The sequence below is a fragment of the Manis pentadactyla genome, chromosome 5 (assembly GCF_030020395.1).
Source record: "Manis pentadactyla isolate mManPen7 chromosome 5, mManPen7.hap1, whole genome shotgun sequence".
NCBI classification, from domain to species: Eukaryota; Metazoa; Chordata; class Mammalia; order Pholidota; family Manidae; genus Manis; species Manis pentadactyla.
The window spans coordinates 33105412-33133038 of record NC_080023.1 but is presented as its reverse complement, the minus strand read 5'-3'; the positions used below and the strand labels follow the sequence as shown (position 1 = coordinate 33133038).

Sequence of the window (27627 nt, the reverse complement as noted above, 5' to 3'; positions counted from 1 at the left end):
AACTCTTTGAGAGCTGCCAGGAAGATACTAAGGACTCAGCTAGTAAATGGAAAGCCTCCTGAAAGTACAGCAGGCAGCTTGTAGAGAATTCCTTGATAGCATATTATTAAACTTGTTTATTAGTCTGTAAGAACCTTAATTACCTAGCTTTTTTAAGCGTTGTTATCTTTATAAAATTTATATGTAGTGTTGGGATTTGGGAATATAAACAAACAACTCCCTTGTTCTCTCCCAAGTTTGGAACTGAGGAGATACAGTCTTAATACTGATAAAGCTGGTTTTAAAAATGCAGAATGACATGGGCCAAGTGGCTGCCAATGCCTTGTCCCTAAATTGAACAACCGCAGACAGAACTCACCTTATTGGGGGTAAAAGAGAACAAATCTAGAGAAGGCCAAGCCCAGCATGCTCACTCCCCTCCTCCATACATCCCTCTCATCTTTTAGATGATTCTTCTCTCAAAGAAGAGTAGGTGAGGGGAGAAGAGAAAGAGTCTGTATCCCCCTTCCCTCATGCTTCCAGAGATCAGAATTTCCTCCCTGCTAGGGAAGTGGGACCAGTTGGGGATTCTTCTAAATCTCTTCAACACAATTAAGCTGATTTTCCTCCTTGTCATTTTAGTATACTAAAATGTGTTTTTTTTTCTACCCAGTTCAGGAGTCAGAAATTACTTTGCTGCTTATAAATTTATTTTGCCGTATTGTCCAGTCATTTTTCATCTATAATACTTTGAAAATGTTAATAAAGAATTACAGTTATTTCAAATAGCTTTTATTTTATTGGAAAAAAAATAGGCAGTGAATAGAAGCACTTAATGGTTGAAAATAAAAACTTCCATTGGTGTTTTGTTTCTACTTGGTTTAGGGAAAGATTCCTAACCAAGTAGAGTTTCAAGTGAAAAATTTTTTTAAGTATTTTCAGATTTTAGATAATAACTCTAGAAATGCAATGATCCTGGATTGTTTTGTTTTCCTGTTTACATATTTTCTAACTTTGCTTTCTCCTCCTCCTGTCCCTAAGGTAAAATGAAAAGTTATTTGCAAAGGGAGAAAATGAAGGCCAAACAGAAGCACACTCCAGCTTCTGCAAAAACTTGGATTCAAAATGTCCCTGAATAAAAAATGAAGTTAACTTCAGAACACACACTTTCTGCCTTGAAAACTGAAACTATACTTCCTTTTCACATGACCACAAGTCCTTTGATGGAAATGTACAGCAGAAACTCATGAGAGGCTAAAAGCAACTCTATTCTACCCCCCAACCCCAGACTTTTCTTATGAAAAGTCAATAATTAAGCAAATTGCTTAACACTTGGTTCCAGTTCCTGCATCTCTGGAGTTTAAAGGCTTAATACACCATTAATTTCCATGCTGCAGTTTTTATTTTAAAGAAAGTAACAGGATGTCCTTACACTGACACTGAAAGTTCATCAATTTTAGAGCCAGGAATTCCCATGTTACACAAGAAAAAAATAGAAGTCTACTGAATTAATTTTTTAGAAGAAAAGAGATCAGATTAAATATTTCTTTGTTTTTCCTTTTGGAAACTTTTATGTATAATTCTTTCTGCCTGCCTACTTTTCTGCAAAAATGAGATGTACAGATTTCAGTTACCTGCTATGAAAAGTGATGTGGTGGCAATTTTATAAATGTTGCTTTCTGATTTTTATCAGAGTGAGAAAATAATTAAAATTATTGATTTCATATCACTTCATATTTTGATTTCCTCTCCATCTTAGTTTAATATAATTTGCAATAAATGTACATATTTGTTTCATAAAGCATATCACTTTAAAATAGTTTTTACTCCTATGATTATGTTGGAATATTTGGAATTTTAAAGGAGTAAAGACTGTCCAGCATTTGGTTTTATAATGTTTGTCACCAGATTTTTATTACTGATATAAAGAAAAATCAGTTTTTTAAAATAGTTGGACTTTGGCAGCTTTGTAAGGAAAGTTGGAGATGTTTAGGACTGCTGTCAATTTTCAGCATTGTGCTGTTGGAAAATAAGTGTTTTGCTTTTGTCTGTTAGTCTGGGCTCAGTTTTTAATGTTTATTTTAGAAAACTGTTGCATCAACATATTGTTTCTTGGCATTGTTCAGCATAGGGTATGTGTACACTTTTGGTGTACACGTAATCATATTTAAGTTTTTGGCATAAAATAAATGCTTCTAGATGTCATTTAGTAGTCTTTTAATCTTTTTATCATACTATGTTTTGTGCATTTTTTTATGTGAAAGGGCTAAAGTCAAAGAAACAACATGATTGCGGTCAACTCTCCATTATCTGTATAAAATAGTGACTGTGCCTCAGGTTTTGAATTTTTGGTAATCATAAACTTAAAATTGATAAAGGCATACTACAAAAGCTGATTCACAGAAGAACCTGAAATTTGTCCTTTCTCATGTTGAGAAATGTAGCCTGCCCCATTCTCCATTTCCAGCTCTTTCCCAAAGCCCTAGCTGAGTGTACACTCAGTTTCCATGCACCTAGTGAGGGTTAGAGGACATAAACGTTTGCAGTGTTAACTTGGTCTTGATAGGCAAAGAACATGGGATTTAAAATGGAGAATGTAAACTGTGTCAAGAGGATGATGTGAAATGTGAGATTTCCTGGTAGTAAATGTCACTATGTGCTCATAGATAATCAAGAGTTGGCTGTATATTGACTTGAGTGAAAGATGGATAACTTAAATATACACACATTTAGGTAACAGAGGGTTAGGGAACAAGAGATATCAGTGATGGAAAACAGTATCTTTTAAAAGGGCAGAAAAGCCCTGTTCTTACTTATTGCCTCCTCATAACCCTTTAGAAGGAAAGTATAAAATACTGCCTCGAACATGCTGAAAGAGTATCTATGCATAAGCATCAAAGAAGTCCCTCAAGCAGTCAGTGGGTATATTCTACTTGAAAAGGTTTTAAAGTTCTCTTAGCATCAGACAACTTGATTCTTAAGGCCACCAGTTTGTCCAATGAAAAGCACATTGGTAGTGACCTTCTTTCTCTAGCTCCCATCACAGCGAACTAGATTACCTAGTATTAAGTCATATTTAACATAACGTAGCAGAACCATTTGCAACAATATATATGGCTACCTAGATTTTTGGAGGAGTTAGCCAAAAGGGTCTGTTCCACATACACACATAAATGGCCCACCCGATTTTGTAATATGCAAGTGTCTGGCACTAAAGGAAGGGAAAGAAGGATGGTAGAAAGATTGAGCTGATGGGGAGGGACTTGTTTAAGGGAAAAATGTCAATTTTCCTTTGAAAAAGGAAAAAGGAAAATCCCTTAGGAATTTGGTGTTCACATCTCAGAGAAATACAACACAAAGTGCAGACTTACATTTGAGAATTAATGTTAACTCTTTGTGTCTAGTTTGAAGCTTCTTGTATTTGTCTACAACTACAAGCCAGAATTTTGTATCTCCTTTGATAAAAGTGTGTATAATGTAAAGTAGTTTTGCATATTCTTGTGCTGCACATGGGCTGAATTTTTAAAATTTTTTTAAAGACTTGAAGCAGAACCTTGTAATTTGTGTAAATGACAAGTGTAAAATCCTACCATAAGATGCTAAAAATATGCATTGTTTCAAATAAAACCAAGAAATGCAGCATTATATAGTAGTGTGGAGCCCTGAATATTCATATACCCCCTGCTATGTCACAAGTGATAAAATGTCTTTGTGTATATTTTGTTTAGATTCTGGAGCCTGCAGATTCTCATAAGAAATCAAATGTAATCATAATGAAATCAAATCAAATCAAAATCAAACTTTCTTATTTTCTGGCTGTGCGCTCTGATCTGGCTCACAGAGACTAAGGAAGAACATAATAGATGACCAATTCTGGTGGACATGTGGGAAACTTTAGAAGTTGCTTTTAAACCTAAGAACTTTAAAGTACCCTTTTCATTACTGTATCTATGATACATCTATTTATTGCAAATTTCACATATGCATATTTAGTTAAAAAATTAGTTCATGGAGAATAGGTTACATAAACATAACTGGAATATGAGGTACAAAATGAAATAGAAGCTTTGACTGCTGCAGAAATAGAATGCATGTTTCTGTATTTTATCCTATGCATTATTTATGATAATGTGACCATTATCATTCCACATCTTTTATTGTCAAGACCTTTCTGCCTTCACTATTCATATAGATAAACAGTCAGTAGAAACCACTGGAGACCAACAAGTCTCCAGCAATCTGGCAATGAGCTTTACAGCCTGCCTAGATAATAATGATGGCATAACCTGTAAGAAGTTAAAGGTTTCCTAGAAACCAGCAACTGTGTAGAACAAAGGAAATGAGTGTGCATAATCACATACCAGCTCAGCCTGTAAGCCACAGCTCCAATTTTTACTCCCTAAGAGTAATAACTTTCATTTATTTCATTATGTATGTTATTTCTAAGTCCAACAGGAACATGCACAAATGTCCCCTTTCTAAGGAACCTGGTTCAGACTGGTGATCAGGACTTCAGTTTTGGGGTGTCAATGTTTATCAAAATTGATTGGTAAATTAAGGCACTTTCATCCTGTTCTCTAGCAGACCATGCATTGTGATTGAAATCCGTTCAAGAAATAGCACTGTATCCATTTTTCCAGAAGCTTGAAAAATAATTTAACTGGAGGTCAGTTATACAAACAAGGAGTGCCATAGTGCAAGGTTCAGATATATGGAAGCCAGTAAGAAAATTTAAGGATGGCAGTAATGACTTTCTTCATTACAGGTTTTTATTTAATCTGTACAGGTTTGACACAATGCCTTGATAACAAAAGGTTGTGCCTTAGGAGGACTCAAAATGGAAAGCAAGTAGCACAGCACAGGCAGATGCAGTTGTTTCAAATGGTACTGTCTGGACTTCGGAGTCCTCATGGATGCTGTGGAAGCAAACATCGCTGCCGTTTGTGTATGGAGAAGTGCAGTTCCCACAACTGTTGTATGAGATGCAGGTCCCTAAAGAAGTGACTGGGCTCGTCAAGCTACTGCTTCAGAAGAAGCTGGGCCTGATGCAAGGGATGGCTTTCTAGGCTTGCAGAAAGGAAGGTCCCTGGCAGAGGTGATTATAAAGGTAGGCAAACTGGCTGGGGAAGGAACAGAAGACTACTACGTAAGCAATACAAACTTACCTGGTGGGGAACACTGCTGAATTTGCAGATGGGAACACCTGATCCCAGCCCCCAAACCTGTACCTCCCATGCTGAGTGAACCCTCATCCCAAGCACAAATTTTGGTGTTGATAATTCATGTGACTTCTTTGAACAAACTCTGTGTTACTCTAGGGACTTAGTAATCAAGTAAGAATGATTACTCCAAGAAGCAAATTTTGGTGGGGACCCAAGCAGCATCCCCTTGAAGCACCCATTTTAGTTTTGTTCTGAGGCTTTTTGAGAAGATATCCACCCTGGTGTCCACAGACCCTCAACACCCCAAAACACTGAACGCCTTTTCCTCAGAAAGGTTTTGGCAGCTTTGCTACCTGGTTTCATCTGGCTTATGATGGAGTGAGCCCTCCAGGAGAAAGCTGCAGAGACAGAAGAACCTGCCCCTTTAAAACCTACCTCAGGCTAAGAGCTGCAAGGCAGAAGGCTGGTACCCCTAAAACTACCTTACTTGTGACCATTTTGCAGAGGCTCTCTTAAATATAGTGAGTGGAATAGGCCCAGGAGGCCAAGGTCCTGCATTTATTGGCCATTTGGCAACTTGAACTGTCCATGGAATCTTATAATTATGGGCAGCAGGGCCTTCCTCTTTCTAGAAGTCATGGCTTGTGAGATCAAAACTGGATGGCCCTGTTGCTTTCTCTCTCTTCACACTTACAAGTAGGATCTTTTCTTGATCACAAGGCACAACCACACCATAGCTGGCTGTCAAGCTGATTCCAGTCCAAAGCTGATGAAGAGAAAGACTTTCACAAAGTTCTTAAAACTCAAATATTACTTCATCTCCAGTCTCTTGCTAATTCCACCTTTTCATCACAATAACAACATAAATGGCTGCAAAGCATTTGTTGTCCAAAGGCCTGATATTTGCTGATGGATGATTTCTATCTTACCAATAATTGTGACATTGTGTTTGGAGAGTCAAAGCTACCTAAATTTTACAGTTCCTATTGAAGGACAAAGGAAATTACAAATATTTCATAACAAGTGGAAACAAGAAGAGAGCCATTGTGCAAACATGGCCTTTACTGCAATTTGCCATTGTGGAGAATAGGGTTCTGAAGTTAGGAAGGAGCAAATCAGATTTCTACCTAAATTCACTTCTGTTTTAATATCCTACTTATGATTAATTAGCAGAGAGACCCAGAAAGGGCTGGCATTGCAACTAGACTCTCTGCCCCTTAAGAGAGGTGAATCATGAAAGAAGATTGCTCAGATGAAGGAGAACCATTTGCTCTTTAATTCAAGCAGGAGCCCTATAGAAAGCTAGAGTTGAGTACCTTGCAATGTCAATGGAGAGTGGGCAACTAGGTGGTAATGGAAGTGTGCCTTCAAATAATGCAAAGTCAAGAAGGCCTGACCTGGCTCTGCTAGAGAAAGCGGTTCCTCAAAGGCCTCTCCTAGGTACTCAGGAGGGCAATGCCCCATGGGAAGGCCAGTCAGGGGGTTCAAGAGGCTGTGAACAAGCCCCACACAATAGGATCCAAGCCTGGCACACAGGGTTTGTGTTGGAACTGGTTGTGTGCAGGAAACCAGAAAACATACCTACTTTGGAATTGAAATTTAGAGTTGCTTTCTCAAGCCTCATCAAGGTCAGTGCCACTGAAGGGCTTTCTATTTTCCTCCCCCCATGGATCCCCTTTGTCTCATGGAAAAGGGTTCTGTCACGCTCCTTGGAAACGCATGGAGCACCTCTCCCACCCTAACCATCAGATCAGAGTGCTGGTTCTTAACTGCCTGGTCTGCCCTGGCTTTGTTTTAGCTATGAAGACACTGAGGTACAGAAGAGGCTATATTCTGCCTTAGATCTAGTTCCCCATCTCACACCCAAAGTTAATAAAAATACCTTTTATCAAAAGCTTAGCATATTACATATAATGGCATACTTAATCCTCACTAATTCCATGAAGTGGCTACTATGTTTGTCTCCATTTTACACATGCCATTGAAGCTCAGAAGGGTTAAACAGGAAGCCCAAGTCTCCTCAGCAAAAATGAGGCAGTTCAGACCCTGGGGTTTCAACCCAAATGGTCTGACTACACAACTCGGTTCCTGTATAAGGTTTTCCGCTAGGTACTGAGAGGCCCACAACCTCTCTTGAACTTGGTGAGTGAAATGTGGAAGTAGGAAATAGATAATGAATGCAAGTTGGGATGAGACCTGTTGGATTCTGTTGCCTCCATTTACTCACTCAGGAAACAATATCCTAAAACAAAGATAAAATTAAATGCAATTCCCTCAGTTGGTGAATGGATAAACAAAATGTGATCTGTCCAACAATACTAAGTATATAAATGAAAATGTGTATATACAATGGACTACTGCTTTAGCATAAAAAGGAAATACTGGTCATGCCACAAAATAGATGAATCTCAGAAACATTAAGTGAAAGAAGCCAGACACAAATTCATACTGTGTTTCCATTTCTATGAAATATCCAGAGGTGGCAAATCTACAGAGACAACGTAGAGTACCAGTTGCCTGGGACTAGGGTTGACAGCAGGGATTAATTATAAATGGGCTCATGGGATCTTACTGGAGAGATGGAAATGTTCTAAAACTAGACTGGACTGATGGTTGCATAACTCAGTAAATTTACTAAAAATCACTGAATTGTGCATTTAAAGCAGTATATTTTATGGTATGTAAGTTGTACCATAATAGTTTAAGATAATGAGACATCTTCCAAAAAAAGTTCACATATACATAGCAAAGCAGCATCTACTTAAGTACCAGACTGTCAAATCTACATCATGTCAAAAACACCATTATTAACAATAATTGAATTTACAAGCAAAGCACCTTTCCCATCCATGAGCTCCACTGACAGGGTTGCTTGCTAGGGTCAGTCTGGTTCTCAGATAGGAAACAAGTTTCCTTCATTGTGGTCATGGCCACAGACTAGGCTCTTCCTAGCCAAAGACACAAAAGACTGTGTAAACCAGAGGCCAGCACGTTCACAATGCGTGAAGTTCCTCATTTTATAAGCTGAGTTCCTGATGGACACGAGAACTCGCTCGTACGCGCTCTCGCCACACGCACACAAGGAAAGGCTGAGTAAGGACAAGCCTCTCGGAAGGTGGCCGTCCGCAGTTCCCGAGAGAGGCCTCACCGGAAAGCACATCAGCCGCCAAAAAACCATCTAAGCAGGGACGTCGTGAGCAATCCCGACCCTCTCCCAGCGGTAGGAGCCTCTAATCGTCCAGTTCCAGAGTGGCTTTTCTGTCCCTCCCCCATGGGAAGGGAGTTTTTTCGTTCCCCAGCCTCATCTGGTCTTCACCTACACCAGGGAGTAAAAAGTTGCTTTCCTTCCCCAGCAGCTACAGCTTTTGTTTTGTAGGCAGGAAAGGTCTAGGCAAGATTTGCTTGCTTTCCCACAGACCTACACTGCCAAGAGGCTTACCTCTGCTCTCCACCTGTACTGCCTTCCTTGTGAGTGCCAACAAAGGACCAGGTCGATGCACTGAGGAGCAGGTGAAAATTCCCGTGCTGAGGCACCTTTAGATCTGGGGTACTCACGGGTCCACGAAAAGTCATGACATGGAGGATTGATTACCTGGCCTTCCTTACTAGGATAGGAACCTTTTACAGCTTTCCATATTCTAGGCAGAAGACAGAAACCCCTAGGTTCAAAATAATCAGATAAATAAACTGAACTTCAGATACTTCAATTTTGTCATTCTTTATGACAAACTGGAGTTTTTTCTATTGAAGTCACTAGAATCAATCCTGAAAAAAACACAGTATTCCAAGGTCTGTAACATACCCAGATGTGGGACTTTTATGAAATGCCAACATGTTTATCCTTATGCTTACCCTACAATTCATCTGTTGCTTCATGTATTATTTTTCAAAATTAAAGTGTTCTTCACTCACCTATGAGTGAAAATAACGAACCTGGGTATAATCTTTTCTGAACATTAACAGAGAACGACCAATTTTCACAATATTAAAGAAGGTTCAAAAAGTAGGAATTGCAATATTACTGTGCAACAGACTAATATGTAGGTTTTTCCTTTTTCTCAAAACTTTCTTTTGTACTGCATAATTTTGACAATTATACATACATGAAGTTCAAATTTTTTTCACTATTTTTTTAAATTTCATGATCACTAAAAATAATTTTGTAGCATAAAGGGTGTTAAAAAATGATCTACTCTAGGTTTTGATTACACTAGGTATGTCACTGCTAGAAAAATGATAACAACATTTGATTGAGGTGATGGATCTATATTATCAAGCAGGGAAATGAGCTACTGTTCCCCAACAGTGGCAGGGAGGGCTGTGGAAGTAGTCTAGGGAGATTAGTATCCTACTAAAGAAACTCCAATCTATTGACATGCTACCTAAATTGAAGGTGAATTTGGAATAGGTATCAGGAAATCATAATAGTGACACTTATCAACTATGATTTCACATCCAGTTGCAGATATAAACATTGTAGCAATGAACTATAGTTTTTTGCTGATTTAAATAACATTTTAGAAATTTATGTAAAATTTTAATATTTTTAAAACTTTTTCTCTTCTGCACTATTTTATATAGAATACGTTTTATTGTTAACTTTTCAATTTAGTCCACAGGTTACATAATTGTCTAGACAGGATCAGAGTAAGAGAAATACATGTTACCAAGAGATTCTAGACTGAACTGGAGACAGTACTGATGGAACACTGGTGCGGCCCCTTTGCGCGAGGGCATTAGCACCTTGTAACAATTTCATGCTTGCATAGTTAGCATTCTTATCCTTTGGTCTTGACTCTCTCTTCTCTTTGGCCCTAAAAACAATGATTTTGCCATTAGTTTATTCTATTTGTTCTTTTAAAACTTGCCTTAAATCTTTTTTGATACTTGTCAAGGTATAAATAATAGAAGTTTGGTAAGGAGGTAAAGTAGAAAATATGTAATATAGGGCCCTTATAAACAGAGCATTTTACACTCAATTCACTTCTTTTCCCAACTCATTCTTAAACAGCCCTTCACCTGCCTTTCACAGAAGCCTCAAATCTGGTCGTAGATCATACGACCTAGAATTATCTAAGTACTTCCGGGCTTTTGAGTTGAGACACCTCACATTTTTGCGTGGCTATTTAGAAACTCATTTCTAAAATGTTGTCCATGAGCATAAACTGCCTAGATATCTTTCACATGGCTTATAAAGAGCACCTTTGGGACTGTACCACAAATCAAAATGGTTCATAACACATATTCCAATCTGAAGACATTATTGAGCACCATTCTTTGCTAGTCTCTATGCTACAGATAAGGATAAAAAGATATAATTCCAACCCTCAAAGAGGAAAAGACTTGACATGAAAACAAACCATGCTAATGCAGTGTGGTGTGTGCTATAAAATTTACACAAAATACATGAGAACCTAGAAAAAAATGTACTGTACCTGAATGGGAGGGAATTGAGATATAAGAGAGAAGGTTTCAGAAGTGATGTTTAGCTAAACATGATTTCATCAGGACACACTTTCAGACTGTAGAGGTGGGAGAATATGGATTTGGAGATAGTTCAAATCCCAGCAACCTGGTTTATTAACAAGTGTCTACGTGATGTTAGGCAAATCACATTTCACCGTGAGTTTCTCACCAGCAAAATGAGAGGGATTGCCTGAAAGAGCACTAGAGTCCTGCCTATTAACAGTATTTGCAGCCATCTACACTACACATTCCTTCAAAGAAGTAATACTTTATACAGTGTTATTTCCATTTTCATATATTTCTTTATTATAGAATTCATACATGTTCTGTACCCCCCTTTTCCCCCCGAGTATTTTCCATCTCCCCAACATCTTCAGTTACTCCCTCCTCACTGGTGTTTCTCCTTTTGTCACAAAAAAATGTGCCTTTGCTCAAGTTTCTTACACCTTAGAAAGCAAGTGAACCTTTACTTTGACCCTACTTGGTAATTATTTAAACAGCCGAACTTTCTGTAAGTTTTACCTCACCACTCTAGAACTTCTAAACTAGCTGTTAATCCCATCATTTGATCAAAACTGCTCAGAGACTGGAAGAAAACTAACAAAATGCTGAAACCATTGCTCATATGCTATGACTTAGCTCCAATCTGTCCCTTCTTTCTGGTGCCATTAATGTTGCTGTCGTTGTCCCCTCAGTCCCATTTCCTTCCCTCTTCTATTTCTTCAGCACACAATCATTTGACATTTATTGAGTGCTTATTATGTGCCATGAGAGTAACAAGACTGTGTTAGTTTATAATCAACTGGGGTAAACAACCAACAAGAACATAGGGTAGAAGGTATGTAAGTACTGGGAGCTTATGAAGTCCTATGGGAGATTTGGGAAGGTTCATGGAGATGGAAACATTTGGGGGTAGATGTGAAAGAAAAGATTTCAATTTATAGAAGTGGAAGAGAACCATATCCAAAAGAAGAAACAGTAATTTTTAATGCACAGAGGCAGGAAGCACAATGTGCACTTATTGCTAGGGTAAGAAAATGGAAGATCCTATTAAACTTCTATTTTTATAAAAAGATAAATGAATGATGGACAAATAAACAAAGGCTTATAATGAAAATAAGTTTTCTGTCCAGCGTTTTCTGGTTTTTACTCTTGAGGGACAAGCTTAACTGTTTCTTCAAATGACTGCCATCATTTTAAAAAATAATATGCTTTGAGTACTATTTCTTAATTTATAAATTTCATTTATGTCTACAGTTTGTGTTGAGAGATGAAACTATGGCATTCTTACAGCCCTCTCCCCACATCTTGCAATAGATTTGTCACTACATCTGACTAAATTGATTACCAGTACTTACTTACTGCCTTGCCAATGCCATTCATGAAGAGCCAAGTTGTGCACTTTAATCGTATTTCTTGAGAGGACCTACAGGATATATCAGGTACCTGTAACTTAAACCTTGGCTATGAAACCTCCCAGCTGTGTTAACTTTGAGCCAGTTATTTTATCTTTCTGCTCATTTCCTCATCTGTAAAATCAGATTAAATGAGGTAACATGTGGAGAAATACTTGGAACAATTACCGGCACCTAATATACTCAGAAAATGTTAGCTACTCCTTTTACCGTAGGGTTTTGTCCCAGTTTACAATTGTCTTTCTCTTGTGCACTTCCATTTGCTGCATCCATATACAGGAACTGTACAGCTCCAAGGGAAATAAATGACATGCAGTATCACCATATCAAGTATTTAACTGAGCCCTCTTCTAAAGTTTTTTCCTTCCCAAAGAACACTGTCCTGCTCCAGTACAGCTGGTGTTTTCTGGTGTTGCCATCATTGGTCTTCCTGAATTACTCTCCTCCACTGTTTCTAAGGTCCTTTTATTTCTTGATAACACTCCATTTTGCTACAGCAAAATATCTACAAGCAACTTCTTATGATAGTGTGTCTAAGATTCTGAATCTTCATTTAAAAAAGTTTTTATTCCATCCTAAAAACTGAGTTGAATGAAATTTTAGATAAAAATAATTTTCAGCATTTCAAAACTTTTTGATAGTGTAGTTTTTAGAAAGACTGGTGCTATTTTTTTTTCCTTACTAAACTGTGTTTTTTTTTTTGAGGAACATTATGTTTACTAGACTCCCCCCTTCACCAAGTCCCCCCCACAAACCCCATTAGTCACTGTCCATCAGCATAGTAAGATGCTGTAGAATCACTACATGTCTTCTCTGTGTTGCACAGCCCTCCCCATGCCTCCCCCCACATTACACATGTTAATCGTAATGCCCCCTTTCTTCCCCCTCCCTTACCCCTCCCTTCCCTCCCATCCTCCCCATTCCTTTTCCCTTTGGTAACTGTTAGTGCATTCTTGGGTTCTGTGACTCTACTGCTGTTTTGTTCCTTCCTTCAGTTTTTTCTCTGTTCTTATACTCCACAGATGAGTGAAATCATTTGGTGCTTGTCTTTCTCCGCCTGGCTTATTTCACTGAGCATAATACCCTCTAGCTCCATCCATGTTGTTGCAAATGGTAGGATTTGTTTTCTTCTTATGGCTGAATAATATTCCATTGTGTATATGTACCACATCTTCTTTATCCATTCATCTACTGATGGACACGTTGCTTCCATTTCTTGCCTATTGTAAATAGTGCTGCGATAAACATAGGGGTGCATCTGTCTTTTTCAAACTGGGCTGCTGCATTCTTAGGGTAAATTCCTAGAAGTGGAATTCCTGGGTCAAATGGTATTTCTATTTTGAGCTTTTTGAGGAACCTCCATACTGCTTTCCACAATGGTTGAACTAATTTACATTCCCACCAACAGTGTAGGAGGGTTCCCCTTTCTCCACAACCTCGCCAACATTTGTTGTTGTCTGTCTTTTGGATGGTGGCCATCCTTACTGGTGTGAGGTGATATCTCACTGTGGTTTTAATTTGCATTTCTCTGATGACAAGCGATGTGGAGCATCTTTTCATGTGTCTGTTGGCCATCTGAATTTCTTCTTTGGAGAACTGTCTGCTCAGCTCCTCTGCCCATTTTTTAATTGGATTATTTGCTTTGTGTTTGTTGGGGTGCAGGAGCTCTTTATATATTTTGGATGTCAACCCTTTATCATATCTGTCATTTATGAATATATTCTCCCATACTGTAAAATGCCTTTTTGTTCTATTGGTGGTGTCCTTTGCTGTCCAGAAGCTTTTCAGCTCGATATAGTCCCACTTGTTCATTTATGCTTTTGTTTCACTTGCCTGGAGAGATATGTTCATGAAGAAGTCGCTCATGTTTACGTCCAAGAGATTTTTGCCTATGTTTTTTTCTAAGAGATTGATGGTTCTATGACTCACATTCAGGTCTTTGATCCATTTTGAATTTACTTTTGTGTATGGGATTAGACAATGATCCAGTTTCATTCTCTTACATGTAGCTGTCCAGCTTTGCCAGCACCATCTGTTGAAGAGGCTGTCATTTCCCCACTGTATGTCCATGGCTCCTTTATCGTATATTAATTGTATATGTTTGGGTTACTATCTGGGGTCTCTATTCTGTTCCACTGGTCTGTGGCTCTGTTCTTGTGCCAGTACCAGACTGTCTTGATTACTGTGGCTTTGTAGTAGAGCTTGAAGTTAGGGAGCGAGATCCCCAGACTGGTGCTATTTTAATTCTTGCTTTTCTTTCAAGAGACTTTAGGATCCTGTCTTCTGCCAAGTTCTCTGAAATTTGATGAAAGTATGTTTTCCTTTATCACTCTAATCTGATGCATATTTCAATCTGGAAACATTCTTTGTTCTATACTATTTATTTGGCTATATAATTCTTCATTTTCTCTATTCTCTTGGTGGAGTTTATTCTGTTCCCTTTCTGAAACTAGCTGTCAAATATTCTTTCTTTCTTCCCCGATTGAGCCATCCTCTCTTTACTACCCACTACCCTCCTATTCATTCACTTATTCAACAAGTAGTTACTGATGACTAACCTATATGTTCCTATGTTACAGGCAATATTCTGGGCTTTGGAGAAAAAGAAATCGATGAGACCAATCCCAATCCTCATGTCAGACAAAATTTTTTAATGGATTAATAGTAACTGCCATAAAGAAAAATTAAGCAGGAAGAGGGAGAGGTGAATGGAGGTAGAAGCTGTATTAATTAGGATAGTCAGAGAAGACATTTGAACAGCAACATAAATGAAATGATTAAGCAAAACATGTAAGGATCTGGGGGAAGAGCATTCCGGGCAGAGAGAACGGCCTATTCAAAGGACCTGAAGTTGCAAGAAGCCTGGTGTGTTTGGAAAATACCAACAGGCTAGTATGTCTAGTGTAGAGTATGCAAAGGAGAGAAGAATGGGACAATCAGGAAAAGTGGGGTACTAAGGTCACATATTGCGGTCATGGTTAAGGAGCAAGGATCTTATTTTAAATTTAGTTAAAAGCCATTTTAAGCAGGCAAGAATCACTTTTAAAAAATTATTCTGGCTGCTGTGTGGCAGAAAGACTCCAAGATCCCCAGCATAGAAATAGATTAAAAAAATAACACTTTGGCTGCTATGAGGCAGAGACTGTAGGAGCTCCAGCACAGAAATAGACACAACTCTAAGGTAATATTCAAAGCAAATGTGATTGTGGCATGGGTAGGGAAGTAGCAGACAGCAGCAGTAAGTGGACATCTGAAAACTATATATTTAAAGATTGAGCTACTAAGAGTTGTTAATGAATATGGGCCATTAGGTACAGAAAGGAGCAAAGGATGATTTTAGGGATTTTTGCCATTAGCAACTGGATAAATGATGATGTCATTCTACTGCCTATGGAAAGATGGACAAAGTAGTGGGTTTGGGTGATGGTGGAGAGAGAATAAAGATTGTTTTTTATAAATACAAGTTTGAAAAGTCCTGAATAGTTGTTAAAAGCATTGAGGTGGACTGCATGAGTTCAATTCCTGGTTTAAATGGGGTATAGAATCAACAGAGGTTTCCTTTTACTCTTTAAGATGGGAGCTATTATAGCAAGTCTGGTGTGTTGAGGTAAAAGGGAAAAATTAACAATGCAGGAGAAAGAGATGAGAGCAAAAGTCTCTGAATGGATGACAGGAAAGAGAGTACATAGGAACAGATGCAGGTAGACAGATACATTTAATAACAAAAAGATGTAGTACTCGTTGCTTTCATCTCAGTCATACAAGAATTTAGTTCACTAGTTGAGAGGGGTTAGAAGCAGCTATTGGAGATTTGAGACAAGTAAACTGTGCAGCCTCAGTGGATGGAAGACTGAAATGATCAGGAAGTTATATGACTGAAACTAAGTGCTAAGAGCCCAAATGAGAACAGTGTTATTAGTTCAGGCAGCATAACTGTTCTTCTCCAGGTAAATTCTGCTACGCAGGTCTAAGAGCTGACTAGGCAGAAAGATGAGATTTTTGCATTGAAGGCCAGGAAACAAGGGAAAAGGGGATGATTACAGTGATGGCCCACAGAACCTCAGCTGAGCAAAGAAGATAACATTAGAAGTGTACCTGTCTCCTTCAGGACCATGGTATATAGGATTAAAAATAACTATTAAGAATTTTAAATCAATCATATCAATAATTACTTTAGATGTAACTGGTCTAAATACACCAATTAAAAGACAGATTGTCAGACTGGATTAAAAAGCAAGATCCAACTATATATATGCTAATTATAAGAAATTAACTTTAAATATAAAGATATATTGTACATGTTAAAAGAATGGAGAAAAACATTATCAGGCAAATGCTAGCCAAAAGATGAAGTATTTATATTAATTTCAGATAAAGTAGACTTCAGAACTATGAACAGTATCACATAGGGGACAGAAAATGAGGGATGTCAATTCTCCAAGACAGAACAATCCTAAATTATGCAACAGAACTGAGCTTCCAAATACACAAGGCAAAACAGTAGTTCTGAAAATAAAATTATATAAATCCACAGAGAGTTCAACACTCCTCTCTCAGTAATTGATAGAACAAGTAGGCAGAAAATTAATAAGGATATAGATAACCTGAGCAACACTATCAACCAACTGGACCTGACATTCAGAATATTCCATTCAACAATGTCAGACTATACATTCTTTCCAAGTATACATGGAACACTTACCAAGATAGACTATTATAAGGCAAATCTGGGCCATAAAACACATATTAATAAATTTTAAATAATAAAAATCTGAAAAATATGTTTCTCAGACCATAACAGATTAAATTAGAAATCATTAATAGAAATATTCAGATATTCTCCAAATATTTGTAATTAAACAATATACTAAGTAGTCATTGGATCAAAGAGGAATCTAAAGAGAATTTAAAAAACAATTTAAACTGAAAGAAAATGAAAATGCAATATGGTAAAAAGATGCATCTAAAGCAGTGCCTACCGCATTAATTTCTTATGTTAGAAAATAAAAAAGACCTCAAATCAGTAACATAAGCCTCCACCTTAAGAACAAATTAAACCTAAAGCACATAAAGAAGTAAACCATAAAAATTAAAGGAAAATTAATAGAAATGAAAACAGGACAAAAAAGAAAGCTGGTTGTTTCAAAAAGCAGTAAGATTGATAAACCTCTGGCCAGAATGACTAAGAAAAAAATGGAGAAGGTACAAATTAACAATATGAGAAATGAAAGAGGATTTATCCTAGTAATCCTACAGTAATTAATTAGTAATAATAATGATGGAATGCCACAAATACCTCCATGCCAGTTAAGTTTTACATCACAGATGAAATGGACCAATTCCTTGTAAAAAACAAAACTCACTCAAGAAGACATTATCTGAATAGTCCTATATCTACTAAATACATTGAATTTGTGGCTACAAATATTCCAAAAAAGAAAACTCCAGGTCCAGATGGTTTCACAGGCCTACAATGTGAAATATTTAAAGGAGAAATAATACTAGTATTACACATTTTCAAGAAAATTAAGGCAGAAACTCATAGCTGCTTTTATGAGACTGCCACTAGCAAAAGGAAAAATATTACAGGTAAACTAGAGAGAAGCAAAAATCCTCAAGAAACCAGTAGCAAACTGAATCCAGCATCATATGCAGAATTCAACATTATGACCATATGGAGTCCATACCAAGAATACAATGCTAGTTCAACATTTGAAAATTAGTCATCATATTAACAGACCAAATATACCAAATAATCTCAATAAATGTGGTAAAGCATATTACAAAATTTAACAATAATTCACAATAAACATTCTCAGTAAATAGTGAAAAGAAGGGCATTTCCTTAACCTAATTGAGGGCATATATTTAAAAAAAAACATACAGCTAATAACAGTTCCTGTTGAGAGACTAAATACTTTTAGGCTAAATAAATAATACAGACTGGAATGAAAGTAAAATGGTATTAACAGATTACATGATTATGAATACAAAAAAGCACACACTGAGTCCAGAAAAAGATGGCGGAGTAGGAAAGCAAGGCAGAAACCTCCTCCCAAAACACATAAAAGGAATCAGAAACGAGAAAGGAAAAATCATCACAGATCCCACAGAAATACAAAGAATCATTAGAGAATACTATGAAAATCTATATGCTAACAAGCTGGAAAATCTAGAAGAAATGGACAACTTCCTAGAAAAATACAACCTTCCAAGACTGACCAAGGAAGAAACAATATCTAAACAGACCAATTACAAGCAACGAAATTGAATCAGTAATCAGAAAACTACCCAAGAGCAAAACCCCTGGGCCAGATGGATTTACTGTGGAATTTTATCAGACACAGAGAGAAGACATAATACCCATTCCCCTTAAAGTTTTCCAAAAAATAGAAGAGGGGAGAATACTTCCAAACTCATTCTATGAAGCCAGCATCACCCTACCACCAAAACCAGGCAAAGACCCCACCAAAAAAGAAAATTACAGACCAATATCCTTGATGAATGTAGATGCAAAAATACTCAACAAAATATTAGCAAACTGAATTCAAAATTACATCAAGAGCCATAAAAATCTTGGAAAAAACGTAGGCAAAAATCTCTTGGACATAAACATGAGCGACTTCTTCATGAACATATCACCCCGGGCAAAGGAGACAAAAACAAATATGAACAAGTGGGACTATATCAAGCTGAAAACTTCTGTACAGCAAAGGACACCATCAATAGAACAAAAAGGCATCCTACAGTATGGGAGAATATATTCATAAATGACAGATCTGATAAAGGGTTGACATCCAAAATATATAAAGAGCTCCTGCACCCCAACAAACACAAAGCAAATAATCCAATTAAAAAATGGGCAGAGGAGCTGAGCAGACAGTTCTCCAAAGAAGAAATTCAGATGGCCAACAGACACACGAAAAGATGCTCCACATCGCTAGTCATCAGAGAAATGCAAATTAAAACCACAATGAGATATCACCTTACACCAGTAAGGATTGCCACCATCCAAAAGACAAACAACAAATGTTGGCAAGGCTGTGAAGAAAGGGCAACCCTCCTCCACTGCTGGTGAGAATGTAAATTAGTTCAACCATTGTGGAAAGCAATATGGAGGTTCCTCAAAAAGCTCAAAATAGAAATACCATTTGACCCAGGAATTCCACTTCTAGGAATTTACCCTAAGAATGCAGCAGCCCAGTTTGAAAAAGACAGATGCACCCCTATGTTTATCACAGCACTATTTACAATAGGCAAGAAATGGAAGCAACGTGTCCATCAGTAGATGAATGGATAAAGAAGATGTGGTACATATACACAATGGAATATTATTCAGCCATAAGAAGAAAACAAATCCTACCATTTGCAACAACATGGATGGAGCTAGAGGGTATTATGCTCAGTGAAATAAGCCAGGCGGAGAAAGACAAGTACCAAATGATTTCACTCATATGTGGAGTATAAGAACAAAGAAAAAACTGAAGGAACAAAACAGCAGCAGACTCACAGAACCCAAGAATGGACTAACAGTTACCAAAGGGAAAGGGACTGGGGAGGACAGGTGGGAAGAGAGGGATAAGGCGGAGGGGGGGGAAAGAAAGGGGGCATTATGATTAGCATGTATAATGGGGGGGCACAGGGAGAGCTGTGCAACACACAGAAGACAAGTAGTGACTCTACAGCATCTTACTACGCTGATGGACAGTGACTGTAATGGGATTTGTGGGGGGGACTTGGTGATGGGGGGAGTGTAGTAAACATAATGTTCCTCATGTAATTGTAGATTAATGATACCAAAATAAAAAAAATAAATACATAAAAGAGGAAAATACAGCAAATGCAACTAAACCTCAAAATGACCTTTAGACTGCAGAACAGACCACCTATATCTGAGGAGGAAGAGAAGATCACAGAGAAAAGGGTAATTTGGTAGAGCTAAGATCCAGAACAAGACCCAAGTCCTCCCCCCACACCAACCAACAGGCAGGAGAAAGAACAATGGAATGGGGAGGGAGCAGGAGCCCAGGAATGCTGCACACCTCGCCCTGGGATAGCAGGACCATACTACCCTAGGTTATGATGAATGGCAGGGCTGAACACGAGAAACAGAACACTCTGTGAGGCCACTGTGGAGGACGGGCATGCTTTGCCAATCTTGAGACCCAGAGCAGAGGTGGTTTGAGAGACTTGCCAGTAGTGGGAGGGGAGGCAAAGGGGTAAGGGTTGGACAGAACTCTCTCAGGAGAAAGGGCAGGTGTAGGATACTCCCACCCCCAGCCCTTTCTTGGCCCAACAGATCAGGAACTCTAGGTCACCCAAACATTCCATTCCTCTTGCTGGCAGTGCAACCTTGAGGCTCCTACCTGCATGCGCTGCTGGGCCCAGCGGCAGCTATGGACTTTGTTGCCAGGCAGTGGGAAATTTGCCCAGCTTCCTTGCCTGTTTCAGCAGAACTGGGGAGGTGCCTGCAGGAAACTGCCCTAAGGACCCCTTTCTCCATGCTGGGGTCCAAGGCCAGTGCTGCAATCCAGCCTGGGCAGAGCTGCACATAAGCCTTCCCACCCATTTTCCCTGCAGCCCCACCACTGCTGCAGGTCAGGCAGGGGGCAACCCTGCCCACAGCAATTGCAACAGAGTCTCCTGAGGCTGTTCACAAAAGCGGTGGCAGAATCAAACTGCCAGCACAGACAGAAAAATGTCCCACCCACCATCAACTGGGGCCCCTGCAAAACAGAACCAGGCACTAAGTAAAGAATCTGGAGCTTCTGGGCACCATAGTATGCCTTCTTCATAAAGCTACTACTCTACAGAACAGGAAGCATAGCAGAGCTATCTAATACAAAGGAAGAAACACAGAAACCCTGACAATGAGTAGGCAGAGGAAAATGTTCCAAATAAAACTACAAGATAGAACCCCAGAAAGAGGGCTAAATGAAATGGAGATCACCAATCATCTTTGGTAAAGATTTTAAAATAAAAGTCATAAACACACTCATGGATTTACAGAAAAGTATACAAGATCTCAGGGGGCACTTCATCAAAGAGACAGAAGACCTGTAAGAGAGCCACTCAGAGCTTAAGGAAACATAGAATGGAGGGATCTAAGAGCAGAGTACAACATGTAGAGGAGATGGTAAATGAAATGGAAATTAGAGAACAGGAAAACAAAAGCTGAGGAACAGAGGAAAAATGATCTCTCAGAATGAAAGAATGGTAAGAGATCTATGTAACCAATCCAAACAAAACAATACATGCATAAATAGGGGTACCAGAAAAAGAGAAAAAGGGATAGAAAATCTCTTAAATAATTGTTGAACACTTCCTCAATCTGGGCAAGGAAATAAGACACTCAGTTCATGGAAGCACACAGATTCCCTAACAGAAGGAACCCCAGCAAGAAAACACCAAGACACAAAATAATTAAAATGGCAAAGATCAAGGGTAAGGAGAGAGTATTGAAAGCAGCCAGAGAGAGAAAAAAGATGACTTGTAAAGGAAATCTCATCAGGCTATCAACAGACTTCTCAACAAAAAACTATAGGCCAGAAGGGAGTGGCAAGATACATTTAATGTACTGAAAGAAAAGGACCTCCAACCAAGAATCCTCTATCCGGTAAGATTATCATTTAAATTTGAAGCAGGTATTAAACAATTTCCAGACAAAAGTTGAAGGGTATGTTAAAGGGACTGCTGTAGATGGAAATGTCCAGCCTTACAGGATATGTTAAATGGACTGCTGTAGATGGAAGTGTCCCTAAGGCTAAATAGCTTTCTCCAGTGAAAATAAGTCCACAGTGAAGGTAGTAGACCAATTAATTACCAAGCAAGCATGAAATTAAAACAAAATAAATAATATCATATACACAAAACCAGTTAAGGCATACACAAAGAGCAGACATCCAGTACAAAAAAAGTTGGGGAGATTAGAAGAAGGAAAAAAACTTTAGATTGTGTTTGAAATAGAGTAATCAGCAATTTAAGATAGATTATTATACAGTAAGGATGCTATCGTTGGACCTTTGGTAAACACAGAGCCTACAATAAATAAATACCCACAAAAGCATGCACACGCACACACACACACACACACACACACACACACACAGAAATCCAATTACAACACTAAAGAACACCATCAATAACAAGCAAAAAGTGTAAGAGAAGAAGAAGGGGACAGAGAGGAGCTATAAAAAACAGCCAAAAAATAAAATAACAGTAAGTACATATCAATAACCACCTTAAATGTAAATGGACAAAATACCAATCAAAAGACACAGAGTAGCAGAATGAATAAAGAAACAAGACCCAATCTATATGCTGCCTAAGAGAAACTCATTTCAGACCCAAAGACATAGACAGACTAAAAGTGAAGGGACAGAAAAAGATATTCCATTCAAATAATAGGCATAAAAAAGCAGGAGTAGCAGTACTTATATGAGACAAAATTGATTTCAAAACAAAGAAAGTAACGAGACAAAGAAGGCCATTACATAATAAAGGGATCAGTCCAACAAGAGAATACGAACATAACATACCCCTCACATCAATAGACAGATCAACCAGACAGAAAATAAGCAAGGAGACAGGCACTGAAAACCACACTACAACAGATAGACCTAACAGACATCTACAGAACACTTCACCCAAAAGCAATAGGATACACATTCTTCTCAAGTGCACATGGAACATTTTCCAGAATAGATCACATACTAGGCCACAAAAAGAGCCTAATAAATTCAGAAAGTTTGAAACTGTATCAAATAGCTTCTCAGACCAGTGGTATGAAACTAGAAATAAATTAGACAAAAACAAAAAACAAAAATGGCTAACACATGGAGGCTAAACTACATGTTTCTAAATTATCTATGGATTAATGAACAACTTAGAACTCAAGCAATACATGAAAACAAAAACAAAACCCAAAATCTGTGAGACACAGCAAAGGCAGTTCTAAGAGTAAAGTACATAGCAATACAGGCTGACCTCAAGAAACAAGAACAATCCCAAACAAACAGTCTAAATTCACAATTAAAGAAACTAGAGTAAGAAGAACAAATGAAACCCAAAGTTAGAAGGAGGGACATAATAAAAGATCAGAGCAGAAATAAAACTGAGAATAAAACAATAGAAAAAAATAAATCAATGAAACCAAGAGATGGTTCTTCAAGAAAATAAGCAAAATAGATAAATCCCTAGCCAGATGTATCAACAAAGAGAATGTATACACATAAATAGAATCAGAAACAAATAAGGAATAATCCCAATGGATACCACAGAAATACAAAGAATTATTAAAGAATACTATAAAAATTATATGCCAATAAACTGGACAACTTAGAAGAAATGGACAGCTTTCTAGAAAATACAACCTTCCATGATTGACCCAGAAAGAAAACAGAAAATCTGAACAGACCAGTTAAAAGTAATGAAATTGAACTGGTAATTTAAAAACTCCCAAAAAACAAAATTCCATTTCCAGATAGCTTCACTGACAAATTCTACCAAACATTTAAAGAAGAGCTAATACTCTTCCCTCTTAAAGTATTCCAAAGAAGGAGTATTTTCAAACTCATTCTATGAGGTCAGCATCACTCTAATTCCAAAAACAAAGACACCACAAAGAAAATGACAGACCAGTTTCCCTGATGCAAAAATCCTCAAGAAAATATAAGCAAAATGAATTTAAAAATACATTTAAAAAACACCCATCAGGAGCAACTGGGATTTATTTCAGGGATGCATAGATAGTATAATATTTCTAAACCAATCATTATCATACACATCAACAAAAAGAATAAATACCACATGATCATCACAATAGATACTGAAAAAGCATTTGACAAAATTCAACATCCATTTATGATAAAAAGTCCCAAACAAATGGGTATAGAAGGTACATACCTCAACATAATGAAGGCCATGTACAACAAACCATAGCCAACATTGTATGTGATAGCGAAAAGCTGAAAGCTTTTCCTCTAAGGTCAGGAACAAGACAAGGATGCCCACTCTCACCACTTTTATTCAACATAGTACTGGAGGTCCTAGCCATGGCAATGAGACAACACAAAGAAATCAAAGGCACCCAGATTTGTAAGGAGGAAATTAAACTGTCACTGTTTGCAGATGACATGATATTGTACATAGAAAACCCTAAATAATCCACAAAATTAATACACCAAGATCTGCATTCCTATATACTAACAATGAACCAGAAGAAAGAGAAATCAGGAAAACAACTCCATTTACAATTTTATCAAAAAGAATAAAATATGTTGGAATAAACCTAACCAAGGAGGTGAAAGACCTATACTCTGAAAACTATTAAGGCACTCATGAGAGAAATTAAAGTAGACATCAATAAGTGGAAATACATCCCATACTCATGGATAGGAAGAATTAATATTGTCAAAATGGCCATCCTGCCTAAAGCAATCTATAATTCAATGCAATTCCTATCCAAATATCAACAGCATCCTTCAGTGAATTAGAACAAATGGTTCTAAAATTCACATGGAACCACAAGACCCCAAATAGCTAAAATTATCCTAAGAAAGGAAAATAAAGCTGGGGGGATTATGCTTCCTGACTTCAAGCTCTACTACAAAGCCACAGTAATCAAAACAATTTGGTGCTGGCACAAGAACATATCCATAGATCAATGGAACAGAATAGAGCCCAGATACAAACCACACGTATAAGGTCAATTAATATACGATAAAGGAGCCACAAGTACACAGTGGGGAAAAGCCTCTTCAACAACTGGTGCTGGCAAAACTAGACAGCTACATGTAAGAAAATGAAACTGGATTACTGTCAACTCCATACACAAAAGTAAATTCAAAATGGATCAAAGACCTGAATGAAAGTCATGAAACCATAAAACTCTTAGAAAAAAACATAGACAAAAATCTCTCAAATATAAGCATGACCAATTTTTTTCCTGCACACATCTCCTCAGGCAAGGGAAACAAAAATTGAACAAATGGGACTACATCAAACTAGAAAGCTTCTGTACAGCAAAGGACATCATCTGCAGAATAAAAAGACACCCCACGATATGGGAGAATATATTTGTAAATGACTCATCTGAAATGGGGTTAACATCCAATCTATATAAAGAACTCATACGCACCAACACCTAAAAAACAAATAACCTGATTAAGAAATGGGTGGTGGAATTGTACAGATATTTCTCCAAAGAAATACAAACAGCCAACAGGCATATGAAAAGATGCTCCACTCATCACTAATCATTAGGGAAATGCAAATTAAAACCTCAATGAAATTACCACCTCACACCAGTTAGAATGGCCACTATTCAAAAAATAAGAAATGCTGGCGAGCATGCAGAGAAATGGGAATCCTCCTACAGTGTTGGAGGTAATGTCAACTGGTACAACTGCTGAGGAAAGCAGTATGGAAGATCCTCAAAAAGCTAAAAACAGAAATACCATTTAACCCAATAATTCCACTCCTAGGAATTTACCCAGCGAAAACAAAGTCCCTGGTTCTGAAAGATACATACACCCCTATGTTTATATATATATAAATACACACACACACACCACACACATATACATTTATTGCTGCAGTACTTGCAATAGCTGATATGGAAGCAAACTTAAGTGTCCTTCAATAAATGAATGGATAAAGATCTGATACATATACACAATGGAATATTATTCAGCCATAAAAAGAAATACTGCCATTTGCAACAACATGGATGGATCTAGAGGGTATTATGCTCAGTGAAATAAGCCAGGCAGAGTGAGGCTTAGAACCTCACCCCCCCGTTCTGAGAGAAATCTTCTGCATACGTGGATGTTTTATTGCCCTTGTCTAGCTTGGATTAACACATAGTCTACAGGCACACACCTGATCATCTACATTTGCTCTCTTACAACACTAAACTATGTTTTCTACCTTTATCCTGTATCTACCTGCCACTTCAGCATTTTATTAAAAATAATAATAATAAAGAGAGAAATGTGGTATCCACATATAAATCAAGTATAAAAATCAAATGAATGTTCATATTTGAACTGACTGTTTATAGTTCATAATGCATGAGCAAAACCGAAATCTTCTGTGATGACTGCCCTTGTAAGGTTCACCATGTAACTTATTCACTATGTAAGAATTTGTTCTCCATGTAAGAACTTGTTCGTTATGCTTCAGAAGATTGGAGACTGATGAAAATTAGGCTTGGGGTGGATTAATAATTGTGCATTGAGCATTGACCCCCCCCATACAGAATTTTATTGTTGTTAACCATTTGATCAATAAATATGAGAGAGGCCCTCACACACACAAATATATATATATATATATATACACACACACACTTCCAATTGTAAAATAAATAAGTAACCGGGATGTAATGTATAGCATAAGGAATATAGTCAAAATATTGTAACAACTTGGTATGGTGATAGCTGGTACCTAGAATTATCATGTATATAAATGTTGAATCACTGTGTTGTACACCTGAAACTAATGTAATACTGTGTGTCAACTACCCTTCAATAAAAAATAATTATCTAAAAAAATAAATAAATAAACCAGGCAGAGAAAGACAAATACCATATGACTTCACTTATTTGTGGAATATAAAAACAAAGTAAAACAGAAGGAACAAAATAGCAGTAGACTCATAGATATTGAGAAGTGGCTAGTGCTTACAAGGGGAAGGGGTTTGGACAGGTGCAGGGAGGTGGGGAGAGTTACACACACACAATATATGTATGTGTAAAAATATAACCACTAACTCAGGAGACTCTAGGGGAAACAGTGGACTCAGGGGAGACAGGGAGTAATCAAGGTTCAATGTTGCTCATGACAAGTCTAAGAATTAGGGCATGGAGGAAGGTGGTAGAAAGATGGTGTAAAATTGGGTCAGATTAGGAAAATAGTTTCACAAGACTAAAAGTCTAGGTGTTGTAAAATCTTAGTGGCTTGAAATGGGTAAGATAAACCGTGATGAAAAGCATGATGGAATTACTCCTGAACCTTAGAAGTTGGGTAATCAATTATAATACCTGCCTTCTTGGGATTGATTTCCTGGGCAGTTTGTGGTGGCAAAGTGGGGGACAGATCACCATGGTCTTAGCATTACAAGGAATGCTTTGGGTTTCCCTTAAATCCTATGAAGATAAGAATAAAGCTGAAGAAAATTCAAATTAATTTTTTTTTACTCCAGTGATCACTTAAGAGCTTTTATTTCCTTAAAAGTTCCTTTTCCATAGCATCCCATTCTTGTTTGGATGGGTATAATGAATTCTTCAGTTTCACTAATAACTAGGTTCTTAACTAGTATCTCATTCTCTACATTAATCTCTCCAGGTTGTTTTTAAAAATTTTTTTTCATCTTTGTTTCTCTTTGATGTTAAAGGTTTTTCTCAAATCTTTTTTTCTGTGTATGTTTAAGAGTCAGGCACTGAAAGACTGATTAGGAGTATTGTGACTATAGGTTATTGACTGTCAGACTTTTTCTTTAAGATATTCTCACAGTGTAGGGATTGAGTTACATATTCTTGTTTACATTTAATTCCTATTTTTTGCTTCTAATTAAATTTATGCCTTCGTACAAGTGCCTAGTA

The 27627-nt window shown here is 37.5% G+C and overlaps 1 protein-coding gene across 3 annotated transcripts in view; it reads left to right on the top strand.

Moving 5' to 3' along the window:
• The window catches only part of PDS5A (PDS5 cohesin associated factor A), a 153947-nt gene extending 150316 nt beyond the window's left edge, over nucleotides 1-3631 (top strand). For all 3 annotated transcript variants that reach the window (XM_036908506.2, XM_057502162.1, XM_036908507.2), the window contains one exon: nucleotides 1021-3631. In XM_036908506.2, the coding sequence (XP_036764401.2) occupies nucleotides 1021-1024 (4 nt within the window). In that variant the 3' untranslated portion in view covers nucleotides 1025-3631. The remainder of the gene's footprint in view (nucleotides 1-1020) is intronic.
• The last annotated feature ends 23996 nt before the right edge of the window (nucleotides 3632-27627 follow it).